The sequence below is a fragment of the Pristis pectinata genome, chromosome 28 (assembly GCF_009764475.1).
Source record: "Pristis pectinata isolate sPriPec2 chromosome 28, sPriPec2.1.pri, whole genome shotgun sequence".
NCBI classification, from domain to species: Eukaryota; Metazoa; Chordata; class Chondrichthyes; order Rhinopristiformes; family Pristidae; genus Pristis; species Pristis pectinata.
This window is the reverse complement of record NC_067432.1, coordinates 22296918-22316727: the sequence shown is the minus strand read 5'-3', so window position 1 is coordinate 22316727 and position 19810 is coordinate 22296918. Positions and strand designations below refer to the sequence as shown.

General features: G+C 39.9%; 1 protein-coding gene across 2 annotated transcripts in view; it reads right to left on the bottom strand.

The window, feature by feature from the left end:
• Positions 1–19810, bottom strand: part of adamtsl3 (ADAMTS-like 3) — a 509738-nt gene that overhangs the window by 164049 nt on the left and 325879 nt on the right. For both annotated transcript variants that reach the window (XM_052040649.1, XM_052040648.1), the window contains exon 9: positions 1500–1657. In XM_052040649.1, the coding sequence (XP_051896609.1) occupies positions 1500–1657 (158 nt within the window). The remainder of the gene's footprint in view (positions 1–1499; positions 1658–19810) is intronic.

The window sequence follows — 19810 nt, the reverse complement described above, 5'->3', positions numbered from 1 at the left end:
AGGGAGAGAGACACCAGCCTGCTTGTTTTCTCTATCGATGGATGAGAAACAATAACTGTGTTTGCCACTGAAATCCATGTATGGAAGTTGGAAGTAATCCGGTGGAGTTCACTTTGTTGCTGACCTGTAGAAGGAAACAGGTATTTGTGTGTGGACGACCACGGTTCGGATGCTTTTCGGGGTGAGGAAGTCACTACCGAGTAAACACTGAAGTGTCGTTTGGGTTCCATCATGGAACATTTGGATTTCGTATGTACTCTCTCTATGTTTTTCTACATCTACATCTTATCTTCAGACAACGGTGGTTGTTGAAGAAGCCCTTGCTCATGTTTCACCTTATGGCTTGCGGAACTGAACTTTAAGAACCATTCAGGAACTGGGAGTTTTGGACTTTGTCACACACACACACACGAAGAGTTTAGTTTTGGGGTTAACGTTCGAGGTTTAACATTCTTGAATTCTAACATACTAACATTTTTACTTTTATTTTACGTATTATCAATAGTAGTGATTAATAAAATAGTTTTTAACACTGAAACATGCTCAGTGTGTTTCTTTTGTTGCTGGTTTGTGACAGGTGTATTTGGATTTACTGAAGGTTTTTGATAAGTTCTCACACAGGAGGTTAGAAAACAAGGTTAGATGACTTGAAATTTGGAGCAACGTACCAGGATGGTTTGAGAGTTGGTTAACAGACATAAAACAAGGAGTTGGAAAAAATGAGTTCTTCTCCAGTTGGCAGGCTTTGACTAGTGGGATAGCCCAGATATTGATGTTTGGGCTCCAGCTAATCACAACTGCCCATCAGGAAAACCTGACTCTCTAATTTCTAGTGGGCTTTTCCTTTGCCCTGTCATCTTTATTCCAGCATAAATCCCACCCCCCCCCCCCCCCACCCAACCAAGTGACACAATAGCAAAACATGTAAAACGTGTGTTCACTGATATTGATACTGTCAACTTAATTTTCTGGAGAAAGACAGATCATATTTACTTGCGGAACATTAATCACATTTCCCTTGAAACCATGCTATTCAATGACCGACATACCAACTGTGTTCTTTGACTTCACTAAGGTCTCTGATCTCCTGTGATCTCTAAGTACAGGGAATCATATACTGTATCATGTCCTTATAGAGACCTCCCTGACAACCTTGTACTGGCTGGAGCTCATGGTGGTCTCCAAAATGCAAAGAAAATGTCTCCTGCAGGCGCTGATATTCATGTGCCTGTCCATATCCCTATCTCCCTGGACCACTATCTCATCTCCTCCCCATTATTGTAGCATCCATTCATTAAGTAGCAACGCACATCAATCGCTGGAAGAGAATTGCTTATGTTGTGATATGTCCTTTCAATGGGTAGCTGCAAAGATCTTGTGAGGCTAAATATTGGTTGATGGCTTTGGTGCATTACTTATAAATGATAGCATAAATATAAACTTAGTACTTTCATGATAAATTACTTTTCACGAATATTAAGAAATACCAAAATAATTACCTTAATAATAAAATCAGCACCGAGTGGACCTTGCATCTTGAGAACCTCCTTATCAGAACCTTTTTGGAACTCAACAGTCGTGTTCTCAATGACAGATACTCCCGAAGCACTTAGGTTGTGTTCTCCTTTATGTCCTTGCAGAGTTTTCGATTCTATATCTGAAATGAATTTGATTCAGGGCATTTACCATTTGTGATCTCCTAATTTGAAATATTGTCTGGAAATAAGTTGATTACAGATTTATTAATTAACTACAGTTTTCCAGATATATTGCTATATCATGAATGAATGGAAATTCACACAGAGTTGGCACAGAGATTTTGTTTTATTTTTGAACCTTTCTATTCAAATAACACAGTCATCTTACCCAATGTTGAAATCCATCAAGGAGCCTTGTTATTAGGGAAATCCTCAGCATCATTGGTCTATTTGATAAACTGTCCCTTAACACATTGGATTGAAGAGATTGGTCTGATTTGTACTTGTAGTTTTGATACACAAAACAACATTATGATTTTGAATATAAGATACAACACACAAATTAAGGAAAATGCTCAGAAAGCAAATAATTTGTGGATGGGCTAGTTGAGAGTTCTAATACAGTGACGTTGATTTTTTTTCTGAGAACATTTTCTGCAGCAGACAATCAGGCAATTGTAGTCCTTTGTTACTCCCTTCAGACAAACAAAAATATATAAATCATCAAGTAAAATCTTTAGAGATGTGTGGCCAAAGCACTTCAAACACTGACCTATAATGCTGTCTGACATGCTTTATTAATATAACGATGGTCATGAAGATCAGTAGGTGCTTCAGACAGCTGCATTGCAGATTCATTTGAGAGCTTTCTTGTTTATGGTGGCTACTACAGAGAGAGAGTGAGAGGGATATGACTTAATGTGTTGTGAAAGGTAGTAACAGCCTGAATCTGCACACTCCTCAGTCAGCAACAACACTATAATGGTGGTATGAGCTGAGAGAGAGGCTCTGTGGGGGAAAAGGAAGAGAGCTCTGTGATCCACCCTGCAGAAAAGGAAGAACAATGAAGCAGGAGCATCTGAAGGGGATGCTGGAGGGAGGACAGAAGACAAGGAAACATCGGAGGGAGGGGAGATGACACTGGAGGTAGAAGATTGAGGGGGAAGATGAAAAGAATAGTGAAGTAGTTTACACTGTGCCTTTACACCTGACAGCCCATGGTACTAGTCAAACAAAGGCACAATAGGGATAAAAAGATTAGTTTAGAGGGATGTGTGTCATATGACACCATAAGGTTGTAGTCAGACAGAAGGCACAGGGAGTCTGATGCAGGAGTGTACCAGAGGGGTTGTCTATCCTGGATCAATGAGACATGTGACCAGTAGTTGAGTTGGATACTGAGAAGAAAAGGATGACCATCCTCAGACATGTGGACGTCACTAATATGCAAATTGGGATTGAAGTTATTTTTTATATACCTGATTCTGTACCTCAAATTTATCTAGGCAATTAAAAAAAACTAAATTTTGCTGCTGCTATTCTCCCTCAGAACTGTTCAGTGCCAAGGTCAATACAGAACAAGAATGTGATCATCAACTGACCACGAACAATTAAGTGCCAAAAACTGCACTAATTTTATGTGCCAGATCAGAGTGAATAGCTTGGGATCATACCAAATCACTAGATTTAATATTGCTTTAGAAATACTCTCCAGCCTCAATTCAAGGTTTCTGTCAAAGTTTCCAGATGTCTTTTGGAAATTTCGAATCAGGAGGATTTTCCCAGCTGGAAATCCTGCTAAGTAACAATTGACAAGCAGGAATTATAACATCATGAACTCTCAATGAGCCCAGTGAAAGCTCCTGGTCTAACTTTAAAATTAAACAAAAATCACCAGGATATCACACCCCACCACCTCACGGTTATTACCCTCATATGTATGCTGAAATTACTTCCACTAAACATCAAGTTTTCACAGCAGAGGTTTGCACAGATGTAAAAATGTTGCTAGGAAACCTTCCTTAACTGTCGACCCCCTTAATATATGTGGTGCTGCAGGAAATATTCCAGCTGTTGTTCAGTATCTGTCCTCTTTCCTGAATTAACAGGTTCAAAGTTGCATAATCAATTGACATTGAAGATCAGAATCCTATAATAAATTCTTTGTCTGGAAGGAGATAGATTGAAAAATGCAAATGTTCTCTATTGCATCTTGTAAAGAATTTTTGGTCTGAGAATTAACAAACACGAAAACATATCGCAACATATCAAGATATCGGAAGGTGATCAAGGGGTTATTTGGCTCCAGTGCAGTCTGGAAACTTCGTTCTCAGAATTCGCTCAGTTACCTGCAACATTGCAAAAATGAAGCATCTGACTCAGCCTGACAAGTCTTGATGAGATCTGGCTTTAGTCTTGTTGACTGCGGCTCCATTACTTTCTGGTCTGTGATATGGCGGAGAGCGGGGCTGGTCAAGTGACAAAAGGAGCAATAGTGTAGGGCAAAAGAGGGTAATAAGAAAAGAATCTGTTGGCTTATGGGGAGCAGGAAAGTGAGTGGGACCAGCTGAATAGCTCTACCATAGAACTGGTACAGGCTTAATAGGCCAAAAATGTTCCTTCCATACTGTAACCATTCTGTGATTCTGCACCTTGGTGAGGTCTCACACTTTCACCTGACAGCCCACAGTACTAGTCAGACAAAGGCACAGTAGGAATGAAAGGATTCTGGAATTGGTTTATTAATGTCACTTGTACCGAGGTATGGTGAAAAACTTGTCTTGCATACCGTTCATACAGATCAATTCATGACACAGTGAGTTGAGGTAGTACAAGCTGAAAAATAGAGGGTAAAGTGCATTGTTAGAGATATAGAATTTAGGTGTAAAAGGGTAGAATGATTATAATAGAAGTAATGAGTAGATCTGCAGAGAGCAGCTTACAAAGAGTCGCCATGTTCCAGTGCCATGTTGTTCTGAAAATATCAGTGCACAAGTAAAGGCTGCTTTAGGTGGTGATGAGGGCTGGAAAATATTGCCTTGAATGGTTTCAGAGCAAAGCGAAGTGTAATTTTCACCCAGCACTATTTCACTTTACCAGAGCTTAGAAGGACGGCAACAACGGACTGGATTCATTCACAAGCCCATTGCTCTTCATCAACTACTTTGTCTTTGCAGATTTAAAATTCAACAGACTTAGATTTACAGCTGAATCAAAATGCTTCATTTTGATAGGTGGACTTCAAACTTCAAAGTTCCCCTTCCCCCAACCAATTTCCTGAGTGCACAACTCCAGTAGCAAGGTCTCCACCTCATGGGAGCGATTTGAAAAGTCAACATTCCTGCAACTTAGCTCTCAGACTGGAAGACATTTTACCTTTCCCATCTCCAGAATGAGTTAATATTTGAAGTAGTTTGGCATTCTTGGTTCCTGATGAGTAATCACAGTCCTCCCTGCTTGCTTTGTGAAGTGTTAATCTGTTCTGAAGAACTGTCACATATTTAGCACAGGAAGGCAGTCACCCTCTGTTCAAGGCTACATATCTCCAGTCCTTCAAGGCAACTGTAAACACTTTTGTAAATTTAGACTGGCATTTGAAAGAGGGCCTTTGAGCACCTGAGTCATAAAGAACCAATCTTGGGCTTGAATCCCAGGAATACTTTAAACAGAGGAGACTGTTTATTTCACTAACTCAGAAGAAAAGTAAAATCTCTCCTTAATAGGGTTTTACACAAAGGCTGAAGGAACAAATAATTCACGTTATAGAAATAAGTCACCCTCATTTGCACACAATGAATATACTCTACTGTCCCCACTGAAGATACAGACACTAATTCTTTTGCAATGCAACTGGTAATGGTTGACTAACCACCAAGAGAAACTGGAATTCATGACCTTTGTGTCCAAAGCAATAATCTGAAATCCAGAGCTCGTTTATTTTTTCTCCAAACCGTTCATTAATCATAGGAATGAAAAGGCCATTGCAAATCATCTAGCCAACCCCAGTGAAATCATTTAGAATTATTAACTTCACTTAAATTGTCTTTCTTGAAGTTACTATTTAAGATTTTTCTCCTGCTTTCTTTACCCACTCTCACTTTTCTGAACCCCTTGGTTAAGTGATTGTTCTTCTGTCTTTTAGACAAACTTTTCAATGTGCGAAGATTTTAGGTGCTGTGATGACACAGCACATAAAGGGAAGCCACAGTGGCGCAGCGGGTAGAGCTGCTGCCTCACAGCCCCAGTGACCCAGATTCAAACCTGTCCTCTAGTGGTGTCTGTGCGTTCATTGCACATTCCCCCTGTGACTGTCTAGGTATCCTCCCACAATTCAATGACTTGCTGGTTGGTAGGTTAATTGGCCAGTATAAATTGTTGTAGGCAATGGTTATAAATTGTTGTAATAATATGTAGGTGAGGGGAATTGATAGGAATAGGGGATAAATAAAATGAGATTAGAGTAGGATTACTGTAAATAGATGCTTGAGAGTTGGTGTAAAGTTGGTGGGCTGAAGGGCCTATTTCACACTGTAGGACTCCATTCAGCAGAATGTGAAACTCACTCTTGCCTTGCCAAGTAACGGAAGACTCTAAATAACAAATCTAGGAAGGTAATTGCTGCTGTGAACCAAGGAAAGCTTTTGTTTGAGAAGAGTGGTGAGGTGTGGGTATTGAGAGATTCACTATACCTTGACTGGTGATGCATGATAGCAAATTATCTTAGAGATATGAACGGTTTGAAAACCTTTGTGTTTAAATACCAATGCTGAGGACTGGCTGACGAACTGAATGAAGTTGTTCCACAAAGGAAGTAACATATGGAACGCAACATTTATGTTCCATCCTGCTTTCTCTCCTCATCTAACTCCATTAGTCTCTAATTCCTTCACCCACGTATGCTTATCCTCAAAGGATCACTCAAAGCTCTCACCACTGCTTGCTTAATCCACTCTCCTGTCGTAATGAGTTCCACATCTTCATCACTCTCTCTGAAAGACCTTCCTCCTGAATTTCCTGTTTGATTTCTTGGTTTAATTTACATTGCTAGTCTCTCGTTTTGTTTTTTCCCTCAAATAGAAATACTGTCCTTATGTGTTCCATTGAAATCTTTCATTGTTTTAAATATCTCTATTAGATCATTTCTTTTCAGGGATACAGGATCCCAGTCTGCTTATTCTTTCCTGATAAGTAAAAGTTTTTATTTCTGGGCCATCCTTGTAAATCTCTTTTGCATCCCAGCCAGTTCTTCTGTGTCAGTTTTGTAATCCAACAAACAGAATTGCAAACAGTGTGGTCTAAATGGCTCTTACAATATTCAATATTACTTTCTTTCTTTTCAATTAGATTCCTCTAGAACTAAACCCTAATGCTTGGTTTGCTTTTTATAACTTTATTAACATAGATTTGTTAAATGGCAGAAGGATGAGTGTACAGCATAGAAATAGGCCCTTTGGTGCACCACGTCTTTGTTGACCAACATGCCTATCTATACTATCCCCAATTGTCTCCATTAATTCCATAACCCTCTGTGCTCATTCAAGTACCTGTCCAGATGCCTTTTAAATGTTGTTACTGTTCTTCCCTCCACCACCTCCTTTGGCAGCTCATCCCAAATACTAATTACTCTTTGTGTGAAAAATTTACCCCTCAGGATCCTTTTAAACCTCCTCACCCTTATCTTATGCCCTCGATTTTTAGACGGTCCTCCGAGGGGAAACAGACTCTGGCTATCTACCCTATCTATGTCACTCTAATTTTACATAGCTCTATTATGTCTCTCCTCAGCCTCCTTTGCTCCAGGGAAAATAGACCTAGCCTATCCAGCCTCTCCTTATAACTCAAGGTAACATCCGTGTGAATTTTTCTGTACCCTCCTGTAGTGTGGCAACTAGAACTGTACACAATACTGCAAGTGTGGTCTAACCAACGTTTTGTACAACTGGAATGTGATGTTCCAACTCTTGTGCTCAATGCCTCAGATGATGAAGGCAAGCATGCCATATGCCTTCTGCACCACCCTATCTACCTGTGTTGTCACTTTCAGGGAACCATGTACTTGTACCCCTAGGTCTCTCTCTTCAACAACACTTCCCAGGGCCCTGCTATTCACTGTGTTTTTCTTGCCCTGGTTTGACTGCCCAAAAAGCATCACTTCACACTTGTCTGAAATAAATTCCCTCAGCAATTTCCTTGCCCACTTTCCCAGTTGATCAATATCCTCTTGTAATCTTAGAAAACTTTCTTCACTGTCCACTATACCACCAATTTTGCTGTCATCTGCAAATTTACTAACAATGCCACCAACATTCTCATCCAGATTACTAATATATATGATGAACAACAGAGGACTCAGTACCAATCCCTGTGGCACACCGCTGGTCACAGGCCTCCAGTTTGTAAACCAAACCTCCACCACCACCCTCTGCCTCTACCACCTAGCCAACTTCGTATCCAATTGGTTAGTTCACCCTGGATCCCATGTGTTCTAACCTTCCTGATCAGCCTATCATGCGGGACCTTGTCAAAGGCTTTGATAAAGTCCATGTAGAAAATGTCTACTGCCCTGCCCTCATCAATCCTCTTGGTTAGCTCTTCAAAAATAAATCTCAGTCAAACTCATGAGACATGATTTTCCCATGCACAAAACTATGCTAACAATCCCTAATCAGTCTTTGCCTATGCAAATGCAACTAAATCCTGTCTCTCAGAATCTCTTCCAATGATTTTTCCATCACCAAAATAAAGCTCACTGGCCTGTAGTTCCCTACCTTATCCCTGCGGCCCTTCTTAAATTAGAGGACAGCAGAGATTTTTTTCTCTGGAGCTCACTGCCTTAAAGTGTGGTGGAGGCAGAAACCCTCCCCATATTTTAAATGTACCTGGAAAGTACAAGAAGATTGGAGGGCTAGAGACCAGCAGATGGGAAGAGGAATTAACTAGAAATCCATCAATTTTACTGCATTATCCGTGTTTGCATTCTGTATTATCTCTTAATAGAGTTCAATGAGGATGGTCAAGCAAGAATTTGCCTCTGAAAATCTATCTGATTATTTTTCTCATCACTCTTGTTGAACAGATTGGTCCATAATGAAAGGCTACCACAGCAATTCTTCATACAAAGAATGCAGGCAGTTAGTGGCCTCTTTCTGCTGAACCTGCAGGCCATATCTAACCAATTATGCCACATGTATCTAAACTTCATCCCCAGTCATCTGTCTACCAACTGTCAGGCATGGTGGGCTAAATTACATAGTGCTGGAAAATGGGTTTAGGGATTTCAATGCAGAATTAGCCAGAGACCATGTTACCCAGTGCAGAGACAACCAAAAATATATGCTGCTTTTAAAAAAATGTCTTCATGATACTGGAGTCACTGGCAAGGCCAGCATATATCGCCCATCCCGATTTGCTCTTGGTGGTGGTGAGCCATCTACAACTGAATGGCTGGCCATGCCATTTCAGATCAACAATCAAGGGTGGAGTGACATATTGACCAAAAGAGTAACAGCAGCAGATTCTCTTCCCTGGAGGACATTACTAAACTAGGTGACCTTTTTTTCATCAAAATAGTAACTACTATGGTGTCAATATTAGGGACTAATTGTTGTTTCAAATTCTAGATTTTTAACTTAATTTAAATTCTATAGCTGCCGTGGTAGGATTTGAAAGCAGGCTTCTGGATTGTTAGTCCATGCGTCTGAATTATACACTCAGTAATTTGACTGCAGTACATCACCAGAACTGATAACCACTTGTAACAAAATTTTAATGTCTAATTAGTACTAATTGCTATTCCCCTAGCAACGAGCCACAGGGCCTTTCCACTGATGATGTCTAACTTGCTGAGTTTTTCCAGCATTTTCTGCTTTTAGTACTGTGTACAGTTTTGGTCTTCTTATTTAAGGAAGGATGTTAATGCATTGGAAGCAACTCGACTTATGCAATAGGCAGATAGTCTTTCGAGGCTTGGCTTTATCCATTGGAGAGAAGGGACTTGGTTCAAGCTCATAAGGACCTGAGGGGTGTTAATAGGATGAATGTGGAGATGATGTTTCCCTTTTGTGGGAGAATGTTGAATTAGGGGTCACTGTATAATAACAAGAGGCAGCCTATTTAAGACAAAAATAAGGTGAATTTTATTTTTATCTCTCAGGTCATGAGTGTTGGGAACTCTCTTCCTCAAAAGGAAGCCATGTCTTTGAATATCTTAATGGAAGAGGTGGATAGATACTTGATGAGTAAGGGTAACACCAGAAGTGAGAGAGTGCAGGCATGAGGAATAGATGAATAGGTTAGGAATCTTTTCTCTTGAGAAAGGAACGTTGAAGAGGAGTGTGGTAGAAGTCTTTAAAATTGCAAAGAGTTTTGACAGAATTGATACATCTCCACTTGTGGGGAAGACTGTAACCAGAGGCCGTCACTATAAGATCAGCATCTAGAAATCCAACAGAGAATTGAGTGGAAACTCTTCCCAGACAATGCTCAGAATCTGGAACACGATGCCTCAGGGAGTTGTTCAGCCGTACAGTAGAGAGCCATTAAGACAAGGCTGGACAAAAATATGAGAAAAGGGAGCAGAGGATTTTCCTGATAGATTTAGATGGGTAATGACAGGAGATATCTTGAGTGGAACTTAAGTGCTAGTCTGGACTGGTTGGGCCTGTTTCTATGCCAAATATCTTATTTAATTCAGTACGTCGTGGCCCTACAAATAATAAAAACATCCATTAGCCTACTTTGTTAACTGTCTGTGACATTTTAGTTATTCATGTGTTTGGATCCATCCAAATCTCTTTAAAATCCATTACTTTCAGCAATTCCCCAAAACATTTAGCTCCAAAGTGGAATGTCTTCAAATATGATAATTCTGAATTTCTTTTGACACAACTTTGCCTGATCCATTAAACTATGAATATTTCTTTGTATTTTTTTTACTTTCATCAGCAGAGATAATGAAGCTGTACATTTGTCCATTGCCAGTAATCTAGGATTTGTGAATTTCTATCCTGTCAGCTAAGTTGTTGATAGTTGAGTGCCAGTCAGGACACCACAGCTGTCAATTGGACAATTCTAAATCCTGCCCATTATCCCAACTCTCTGGTCAAACCAAAATTCCAAACCAGATTAATAACTTGCCTTCAATTCCACGAGCTTCAACTTTTGCTAAGGACATTGTCAAATGCCTTCCTGAGGTATGAGCAGTAATATACCAGATCCAATTACATAGCATTCCCAAAATTAATTATGAACATAGTGATGTTCATTTTTTCGCAGTGATACAAACCCCAAAACAGTGTAACTCTTATAATAATTGGCATTGCTACCTCAGCTTGGCTGCACTTTAAAACAAAAGCAGTGTATTAACAGATACAAACATGTTCTTGAAAAGATTACTTGCATACTTCTTGCCCACACTTGCCAGATAAAGTTGTATGACTGTGGCCAAACTTAGCCTGTGACATAAACCAGATGTTCACGATATGGTATTTACCAATACACACACATGCTAATAATGCAATATGCTCAGTCATACTCACTCTGGTCAGTATCTCTTTCCAACACATATGTGTCTTCAATCTCAGAGTCATACAGCACCAAAACAGGTCCCTCAACCCACTACCAAAAGAAGTGTAGTGGTTAGCGTAACGCTATTACAACGCCAGTGACCCGGGTTCAATTCTAGCCGCTGTCTGTAAGGAGTTTGTACGTTCTCCCCGTGTCTGCGTGGGTTTCCTCCAGGTGCTCCGGTTTCCTCCCACATTCCAAAGACGTATGGGTTAGGAAGTTGTGGGCATGCCATGTTGGCGCTGGAATCATGGCAACACTCGTGGGCTGCCCCCAGAACACTTTACGCAAAAAACGCATTTCACTGTGTGTTTCGATGTACATGTGACTGAGAAAGAGATCTTATCTTATCAACCTAAACTAATCCCATTTTATTCTCCTCCCATTCCCATCAACTTCCCTCAGATTCCACCACTCACCTACATACCAGGGGCAGTTTATATGACCAATAAACCTACGAACCTGCATATCTTTGGGGTGCGGGAGAAAACTGAGCACCCAGAGGAAACCCAAGCGCTCGAAGGGAGAATGAACAGAATCCACACAGACATCACTGAAGGTCAGGATCGAACCCAGGTTATTGGAGCTGTAAGACAGCAGCTCCATTAACTGTATCATTGTCCTGTCAAGAGATAAATATATATGCAAACAATAATTTACAGTTTACTTGGAAAAATAGTTGTAGAATATGATCACTCTGAATATAATGCTGTATTATTCTATTACTACAATGAAAGCCATTCTAACTAATTAAATCCTGGTTCTCTTCAGACACATCTTCCACTGCTCTGAGATTGCCAGCTGCCTGCGCCTGGACCACACACTTTCCTTCAATGTAAGCTCCAGAGGCCACCTCCCTGCACTTCACCCAGGGATCTTCTCAGTGGAAGTGATCAGCTGCACTTATAGAATGGCTTTGACTGCTGGTAAGGCCCTGTCCTCGGCTTCATCAGAGAAAGGTAAGTAGAGATTATTAATTTTTTTAAAAATTAAGTTAAAATTAGATGGTTTTAGGGGACACAAGAGACTGCAGATGATGGAATCTGGAACGATAAACAAAGCGCTGGAGGAAGCCAACGTGTCAAAGAGCATCTAGGGAGGCAAAGAAATGGTCAATGTTTCAGGTTGGGACGCTGCTTCAGGACAGAGTGGAGAGAGAAAATAGCCATGATAAAGAGGTGAAAGGGAGGGATAAGTGTTTTTAATTGTGTTTAAGTGTATTTAAAAAAATTATGAAGTATCTAGACGAGCACTTAAATAGCCAAGGCACGGAAGGCTACAGGCCAAGTGCTGGACGATGGGATTAATACGGAAAGGTGTCCACTGGTCGGTGTGGACATGGTGGGCCGAAGGGCCTGTTTCCATGCTGTACGACTGTATTTGTGTATCTTAAGTCTTTTTGCTTACACATCTTTGAAATTACTTTGATTTCTTTTTAATATCATTTTTATTTTTTTTAAAAACTTTATTCCTGAGCAATTGTGAACATCACTCAAACAATTAAAATGATTAAAAACAATTAAAAGTAAAAAGACACAAAAAACACAAACACAGACAGACACAATTAAAACCATCTAAATTAACCTAATTAGTTCAAATAAAAGATGCCTTTGTTTATTTTTCTCCTAGCAATGCTACAGGAACAATGCCATTAAACTAGAAAGAGTGAAGAGGAGATTTAGGAGGATGAACCATAGAACCATAGAACAATACAACACAATACAGGCCCTTCGGCCCACCATGTTGTGCCACCCTTCAAACTGGGACACGAGGGTGAATAATGGAGAGAGGCTGAGCAGTTTGGGACTTTATTTATTGGAGCATAGGAGAATGAAGGGTGATCTTATACAGGTGTATAACATCATGAGGGGCATAGATAGTGTGAATGTGCACAGTCTTTTCCCAGGGTTGGAGAATCAAGAAGTGGAGGGTACAGGTTTAAAGTGAGAGGGGAGAGATTTAATAGGAACTTGAGGGGCAACTTTTTTCACTCAGAGAGTGGTCAGTGTATGGAATGAGCTGCCAGAGGTAGTGGTTGATGCAGGTACATTAACAACATTTAAAAGGTACATGGATGGGAAAAGATTAGAGGGATATGGGCAAATGGGACGAGTTTAGATGGGAATCTTGGTCAGCATGGACCAGTTGGGCCAAAGGACCTGTTTCGATGCTGTATGAGGCGATAACTGATTTCTCCCATTCATTTGAAAAGCCTCCTTTCTGGGCATCAGAATGATCTGATATCTGAGAACTATGTAAAAGGCCAGTGTCTGCTGAGTGAGAGGCTGCACACAGTCTCCACTGGAGTATTGTCCATTCAGAGGTACATCTGCTGCTGGGTCTGTGCCAATCTCGATGGAAGATTAACCCCATTATAATTCTATATATAAAGCACTGGAGAACACTGCTATAACAGTGTACAAACAGGGCAACATGATGGGATTAGGTTGGGGATCCATTGTCATTTTATCAGGGTTTTGGAACATTGGCAACACCAAAAAAGTGTTGTTCACTTTAAGAGACAAGGTTTCTGCCTTCTGCCACAAGTGTCAGTGTGCCAAGGTGAAGCAGAGGCCTTGGAGCATTGGTTATGGTTGCCATTGGTGGGACGGAGAAGTGAGTGGTGGGAATGAAGACGAGGGGGTTGAGAGGAAGAAGAAGGGATGGTGGGAGGAGAGTCAGAGTTCCAGGAGAGCCCTGAAGATGAATAAAATGAGGGTTCTGCAGTGACAGTGGGCCAATGGAGGGATTGGTTTGGATTCACTGATTGAAACCTCTGTGGCTGGGGACCAGGCATCACTACCCCAGTGGACAAGGGTTGTAATCATGGGTGGAGGGAGAACGTGGTCAAGAGCTGCAGAGGGAGAATAGTAATCAGGAATCAAAGGGACTGATCAGAAGTGCAGTGGGTGGTCAGTTGGTGTAAGGTCACGCCTGGATGCTCAGAGAAGTAGAGGGTCTAATTGCAGATAGGAGCCTTTTCAAGCACAGCATTCATAAGGACTGACAGGATGTTGGAGAGAGAATGGACACAAATGGGGTGAAATGCCTCCTTTCATGCTGTCACCATTCGCTGAATGACCGGTGATTGTCAATTAATAATCTCTCCTGGCACAACATGATTAATTACTGCAGAGAGTAGTGGACTCAACCCATTACATCTCAGGCATCCGTCCCACCATCAAGGGTACCTACGTATGGAGCTGCCTCAAGAAGGCAACATCTATCAAAGATCCCCACCATCTGGGCCATGCCATCTTCTCTCAGCTACCACCAGGCAGGAGGTACAGAAGCCTGAAGTCCCACACCACCAGGTTCAAGAACAGCTACTTCCCTTCAATCATTCAGTTCTTGAACCAACCTGCACAACCATAATCACTACCTTAGTACAGCATACTATGACCACCTTGCACTACAATGGACTTTGTTTTTTATTTTCTAGTTGTGTTCCTTCTTGTATAATTTTGTATAATTTATGTTTTTCTTGTGAATGTTGTGTCTTTACTGCTATGTTCCTGTGATGCTGCTGCAAGTAAGTTTTTCATTGCACTTGTGCAGATGACAATAAACTCGACTTTGACTTTTGACTTTCAGTTTCCCATGCATTATTTTGGAATACAGGAGCACCAAATAATGCATGCCAATCATGTTATTGGTGTAAGGGTGAAATATGACTGGAAAATGATAGAATTTCTGGCACAGCATTAAAGTTAACAAAAAATCATTGCAACTGCCAGATCGTCACTTACCAATCCCTTTTACTATTCACCAAAAGCAAAAGTGCGATGTAATCTGATATGTAAACCAACATTCCCAGAAGCTCTTTGGACAAATTTCTCTGAGAAATGCATATACTATTATCACTCACTTTATGCTATTGTTTTATCTCGTCCATAAAATCCTGGCCTTTCCTTTACATTTCCAAACCACTCTCTGTTCCCTCCTCCCTCTACTAGAGTGTTGATTTGCCTTTCTTCTTTGCTGATGATTTCTGACTTACTATTATTTCCAGTATTATAATATTTATGTTATGTACATTGTAAATATGTACAGTTCCCCACACTCTCTGTAGCTTGTTTATACAGTTTCAGAGGATGTGGGGAACACTAAAATCTGATTTTCCAAGTGCCTATATATAAATATATATCAAAATTGCTTGATTGTCTCTGGACAGAGGTTTCAGCTCCTGCTTTCCCAAAATTTGTGCTCTCTGCCCTCCTCAAAGTCTGACCTCTTGCGCAATCCCAATTTCCTCCTTTGTTTCACTATGATGGCCATACGTTCAGCTGCCATGAGCAAAGCACTGGCACGCCCTGCCTAAATCTCACTGTCTCTTTCCTCCTTTGTCACTGGTTAAAACTCAAAGTCGAGTTTATTGTCATCTGCACAAATACATATACGCATAGGTGCAATGAAAAACTTACTTGCAGCAGCATCACAAGTACAGAGAATCATATAAGCAGCAATCACAAGAAAAACGTAAATTAAACATAAATTGTACACAATTTCTACGAGAAAGTACTTAATTCAAACAAAGTCCATCTCTCTGACCAAGTTTTAGGTCACCAGCTCTGATATCTCCTTGCAGCTCACTTATAATCTCTGATGGGTAACACTCCTCTGATGTATCTTGGACAGTTTTAACATTTTAAGGATGTCATGGAAATGCATGTTATTGCTCTTTTTGTTGGATTTCCAGGCCTTTCTTCTCCTTCCACAAAGCTGCACTTGTCAGCTTGGGAGAGCAATTCATCTGATTTATGTGGAGCAATATTATGGGTCATCCCCATGTATTTTTTTGCAAAATGTCTAATTGTGTCTATTCCCAATGTGTCATCACACTTTCTCTGCTACACTCTTTCACTGGCTGAAAAGATATTAAAATCACACTTCTGTACCTACGGTCACTGTATAGTCCAATTATGTTTGTCAGTACATTGTAAACTAAATATATCAGATTCAAAATAAAGTTCCTCATAGATAGAAGTGTTGAAAGTTAGATACTTTACATGAATACGTCATTCCATTTTTGTATTGAAATCAAATCCTTGCAGCATTTTTTGTTCATTAACCTGTTTCAGAGACCTGGCTCTATAATTGACTCCTGACTCTAAATCATGTTCACAAACACTCCTCTATGAATACAGGTCCACGTTCCCAATCATGCTATACCAAACACCAACACTTGTGTTTCAAATGTCACATATGCACAAAACACCAAAAATGTAACTCAGGAATGTAACATGGGAAGACAAATTTATCCTTTAGCTACTAATTCAGGATCGTCAACCTGCTACCAATGACGGAAACAGGCAAGGAAGTAGCAAAATTCTTCAGGACAGCTTTTAAAATTATATCTGCCATCATCACAGTCAAGAAACACATGATTTATAACATAACAAGACATATATGGGCTTCAATAAATGTGCAAAAATATGAGACAAGTGTGTTTAATCTATGGTTCCCCTTGGTTACAGCTAACGAAACATATGTTCTATATAATGTTTGCCCTTTCCAGCTCTTCAACTCATAAGCCTTTCCAGGTACACCCCTAGTGGCAAGGCTTAAGTAAGGTAGCTGTCTACTGAGTTTTATTCAAGAAAAGACAATTAATCTGCCTCCACAACACATGCTGCCTCTTACTGTCTGTCCCTGCCTGCTTTCTCTTGCAACCAATATAATTTGACTTAGGTTCGCAGGAGTCTGGACCTGTCAAATACTGCTTGCAGTTGAGTATTGGAATGGTTAATGGACTCCTGCAGAATAAATGGCAGAATTTACAGGGTTTTTTTTCTGCTTCCAGATGTTTTCACTGTTCCTTATCAGTGCCACTGATTTGGGCATTCCCACATAACCAATGCATTTATCCTGACCCATCTGCTGCTCACCCACTCCCTCATCTCTTGCATCTTCTGTGGCAAGTAGGGTGAGCACCTCCTCAACATACATTCACAGACTCCCTCATGAGATTCGAACACTCATCTTGCTCCGAAACCTAAAGCTCAAGCTTGAACAATTGGAACCACTTCCTGGTCACTTCCAGGGCCCATTAACCAAGAAAGTTTGCTGCACATGAGGAGGTTGTTTTGAGGCATTGCATCTTTGCCATCTCAAGGCATTGAGAAAGAAGGAAAATCCACTAAATTGTAAATTATTTAAATATAAACTTGGTATTAAGTGCCATTCTTTTTCACCTTTCTTTGCCTCATTCTACATCCCTTGGTAAGATTCTTAATTTAATACCACAGTATTTTAAGAAGCCTATTCACAACATGCTATTTGCTAAAGCTGTTACTATAAAATCATTAATCCCAGTGCAGCTTTTAGAGACTTAACAATTGCAGCTTGGACCATAACCTTGCAAATCAAATCCCCAAGGGTGAAAAACTATAATCCCAAAACTTAATAAAACAAAATCTAAAGAAAATCAAAGTAACACAATTCGACTAGTTGAACTCAGGTAAAAATGTAGAGATTAATGATGGAACAGATAATTTGTATAATTTGGCACAAGGTGGTCTGATTACATCCATAACACATAGTTAGAAAATATTATTTGCTTAGTTTTCCACATGTCTTTGTGTCTTGTGTTTGCAATATAGTACGGTCTGAGGTACCATTGAGATAACTTGCATGGCAACATTACCAAGTGTGAAAATGCTGGATTATAAATATAACCACGTGAGCCTTTGTATCCCCAAGCCCTAATGGGCTGGAAAAAAGAAATGCTATGCCATACATTTAAGACAAACCTCATGTTCTCAACTTTGGAAAGGGTAGTTGAACCAACTTGGAAAAATTGAAATCAAAAATGGTACCAAGGCCATAAAAACATTATGAAATGTTCATGAAGTAAAAGCAGGATCAAACCAATAAAAATACTGAAGGATGATAATGGGAAGAATAATGACATTGCTAGGAGTTTATATTGATGTTATAATGTACCCAGTTTTTGTACTGGAGGGTTCATTATAGAACCATAAAGGTATAATCAGTCCAACTGGTTTTACTGTTTCATTGATGCAGTGTCAGAGTGTTCCTGCTGGTCAGTTGCTAACAGAGCAGACCGCCCACATACAAAGCGCCTGATTTTCATTTCCATCAGTTTCTGTGGAAAAGAAATTCAACTGCTTCAGCAACAAGTGTGCGATTGACTCTCCGAGTTCAGCATCAAAATGGTTGTGAAAATATTTATTCCCAAGACTTTTAAAATATGGTTATTTGGCCCAAATGACCCAAAGTTCCATGACAATAATACACTAATTCACTGGAGGAGAAAGTCCTCCTCAGATGTATGAGTAATTATGCCGTACAATTTCCATGTGACTGTACTTGCCCTCTTCAAATTTGATTCAACTGAAGTTAATGGAATCGAATTTCAGAATCAGAGGAAAATATCAACACACTACTATATAGTTCTTCAGTACTTATGATCAAGGATGAATCTCTAGTCATTACATTTTGTGTAACGAAAGAATAAGGTCAGCGTTAGATGCTATTGGAGTCATGTGACTCTGGCTACAAAATAGGCTAACAGCATGTAAAAGCTGTGAAGACAGATCAATTCTTGCTTCTATTGTTTGATTAAAATCTGTCATTATATATTTTTTGAAATTCCTTATCTTGTTGTAATGCTCATTTCTCACACTGCTTTTCAAAATATCTCTTAACCACTGATGACTGCAATCAAAATGACAAACTGGTTTTTGTCAGCTGCTTTGATTGTTGCTACACGCAGTCCTGTTTCCTGGCCTTTAATATTTGGCAGTTGGTTGTTATTCTCCAAGATAGTGGCATTTTTAGAAAGGTATGAAGTAATTTTCATGAATAAGAATAGACTGGCCATATTGATAAAATACACACAGACAGCTGGTATAATTTGTAAGTTCAGAATATAACTTCTAATTATAAGAATATTCCACTGTTATACAATACACATTTCAATCATGCATATAGGTAAAAGAAAGAAATAATTTAGCTGCAGCTGTATTAAAATCTATGAGTGAAGGTTCTGTATTTCAGATGAGATACTAAACCAAGGCCCTTTCCTGCACTAAGAAAATTACCTGTTCATGTGCTTCATTATTGTTTGCTCTAAGGTACTTTGGATTGCCCAGAGGGTATGAATGAAGCTACATAAATGCAATTTGCTTCAATCTTTTCACAGGTGAATGTTGCTCAGAGATTTTTTTGTAATCAAGAAAAGTTAAAAATGTTAACATTTAATAGCCAAGTGATTGAAAACTTAAACATGTACTGAAAGCTTTGCAAAAATCTTCCATAAGCCATCTGTTGCACATACCTGGCAGTGACCACAGTCTGGCAACATATTCACAACTTACCTGCTGCGACCCTAGCCTGTTTCCGCAAGCTTCAGGCATTCCAGGCTTTTTTTAAGGTCAACTCCTGCAATTTCCATTTCCTCATCTCAAAGAAAAAAATAACTTGCATTTATGTAACACCTTTCATGAGTGTAGGACATCCCAAAACATTTTATAACCAAGGAAATACTTTTGAAGTGAAGTTGCTCTGGTAAATGTAGGGATTACTCCCATGTTACGTATGAGTAGTGGCTGGTCAACACGAACACAGCCTTGCCTACAATTTATGGGGAGGGCAATGCTTGTCATTACTTGTCAGCTGGAAATGCTGTCTCCAACATTCACTGCATCCCCATGGACTTCTGCATTGCTAGTAACTGGCACTGAAGCTCAGACTTTGGGGTTACCAAAAGTGCACCACGAATCACAATCAATAGTGTATCAGCT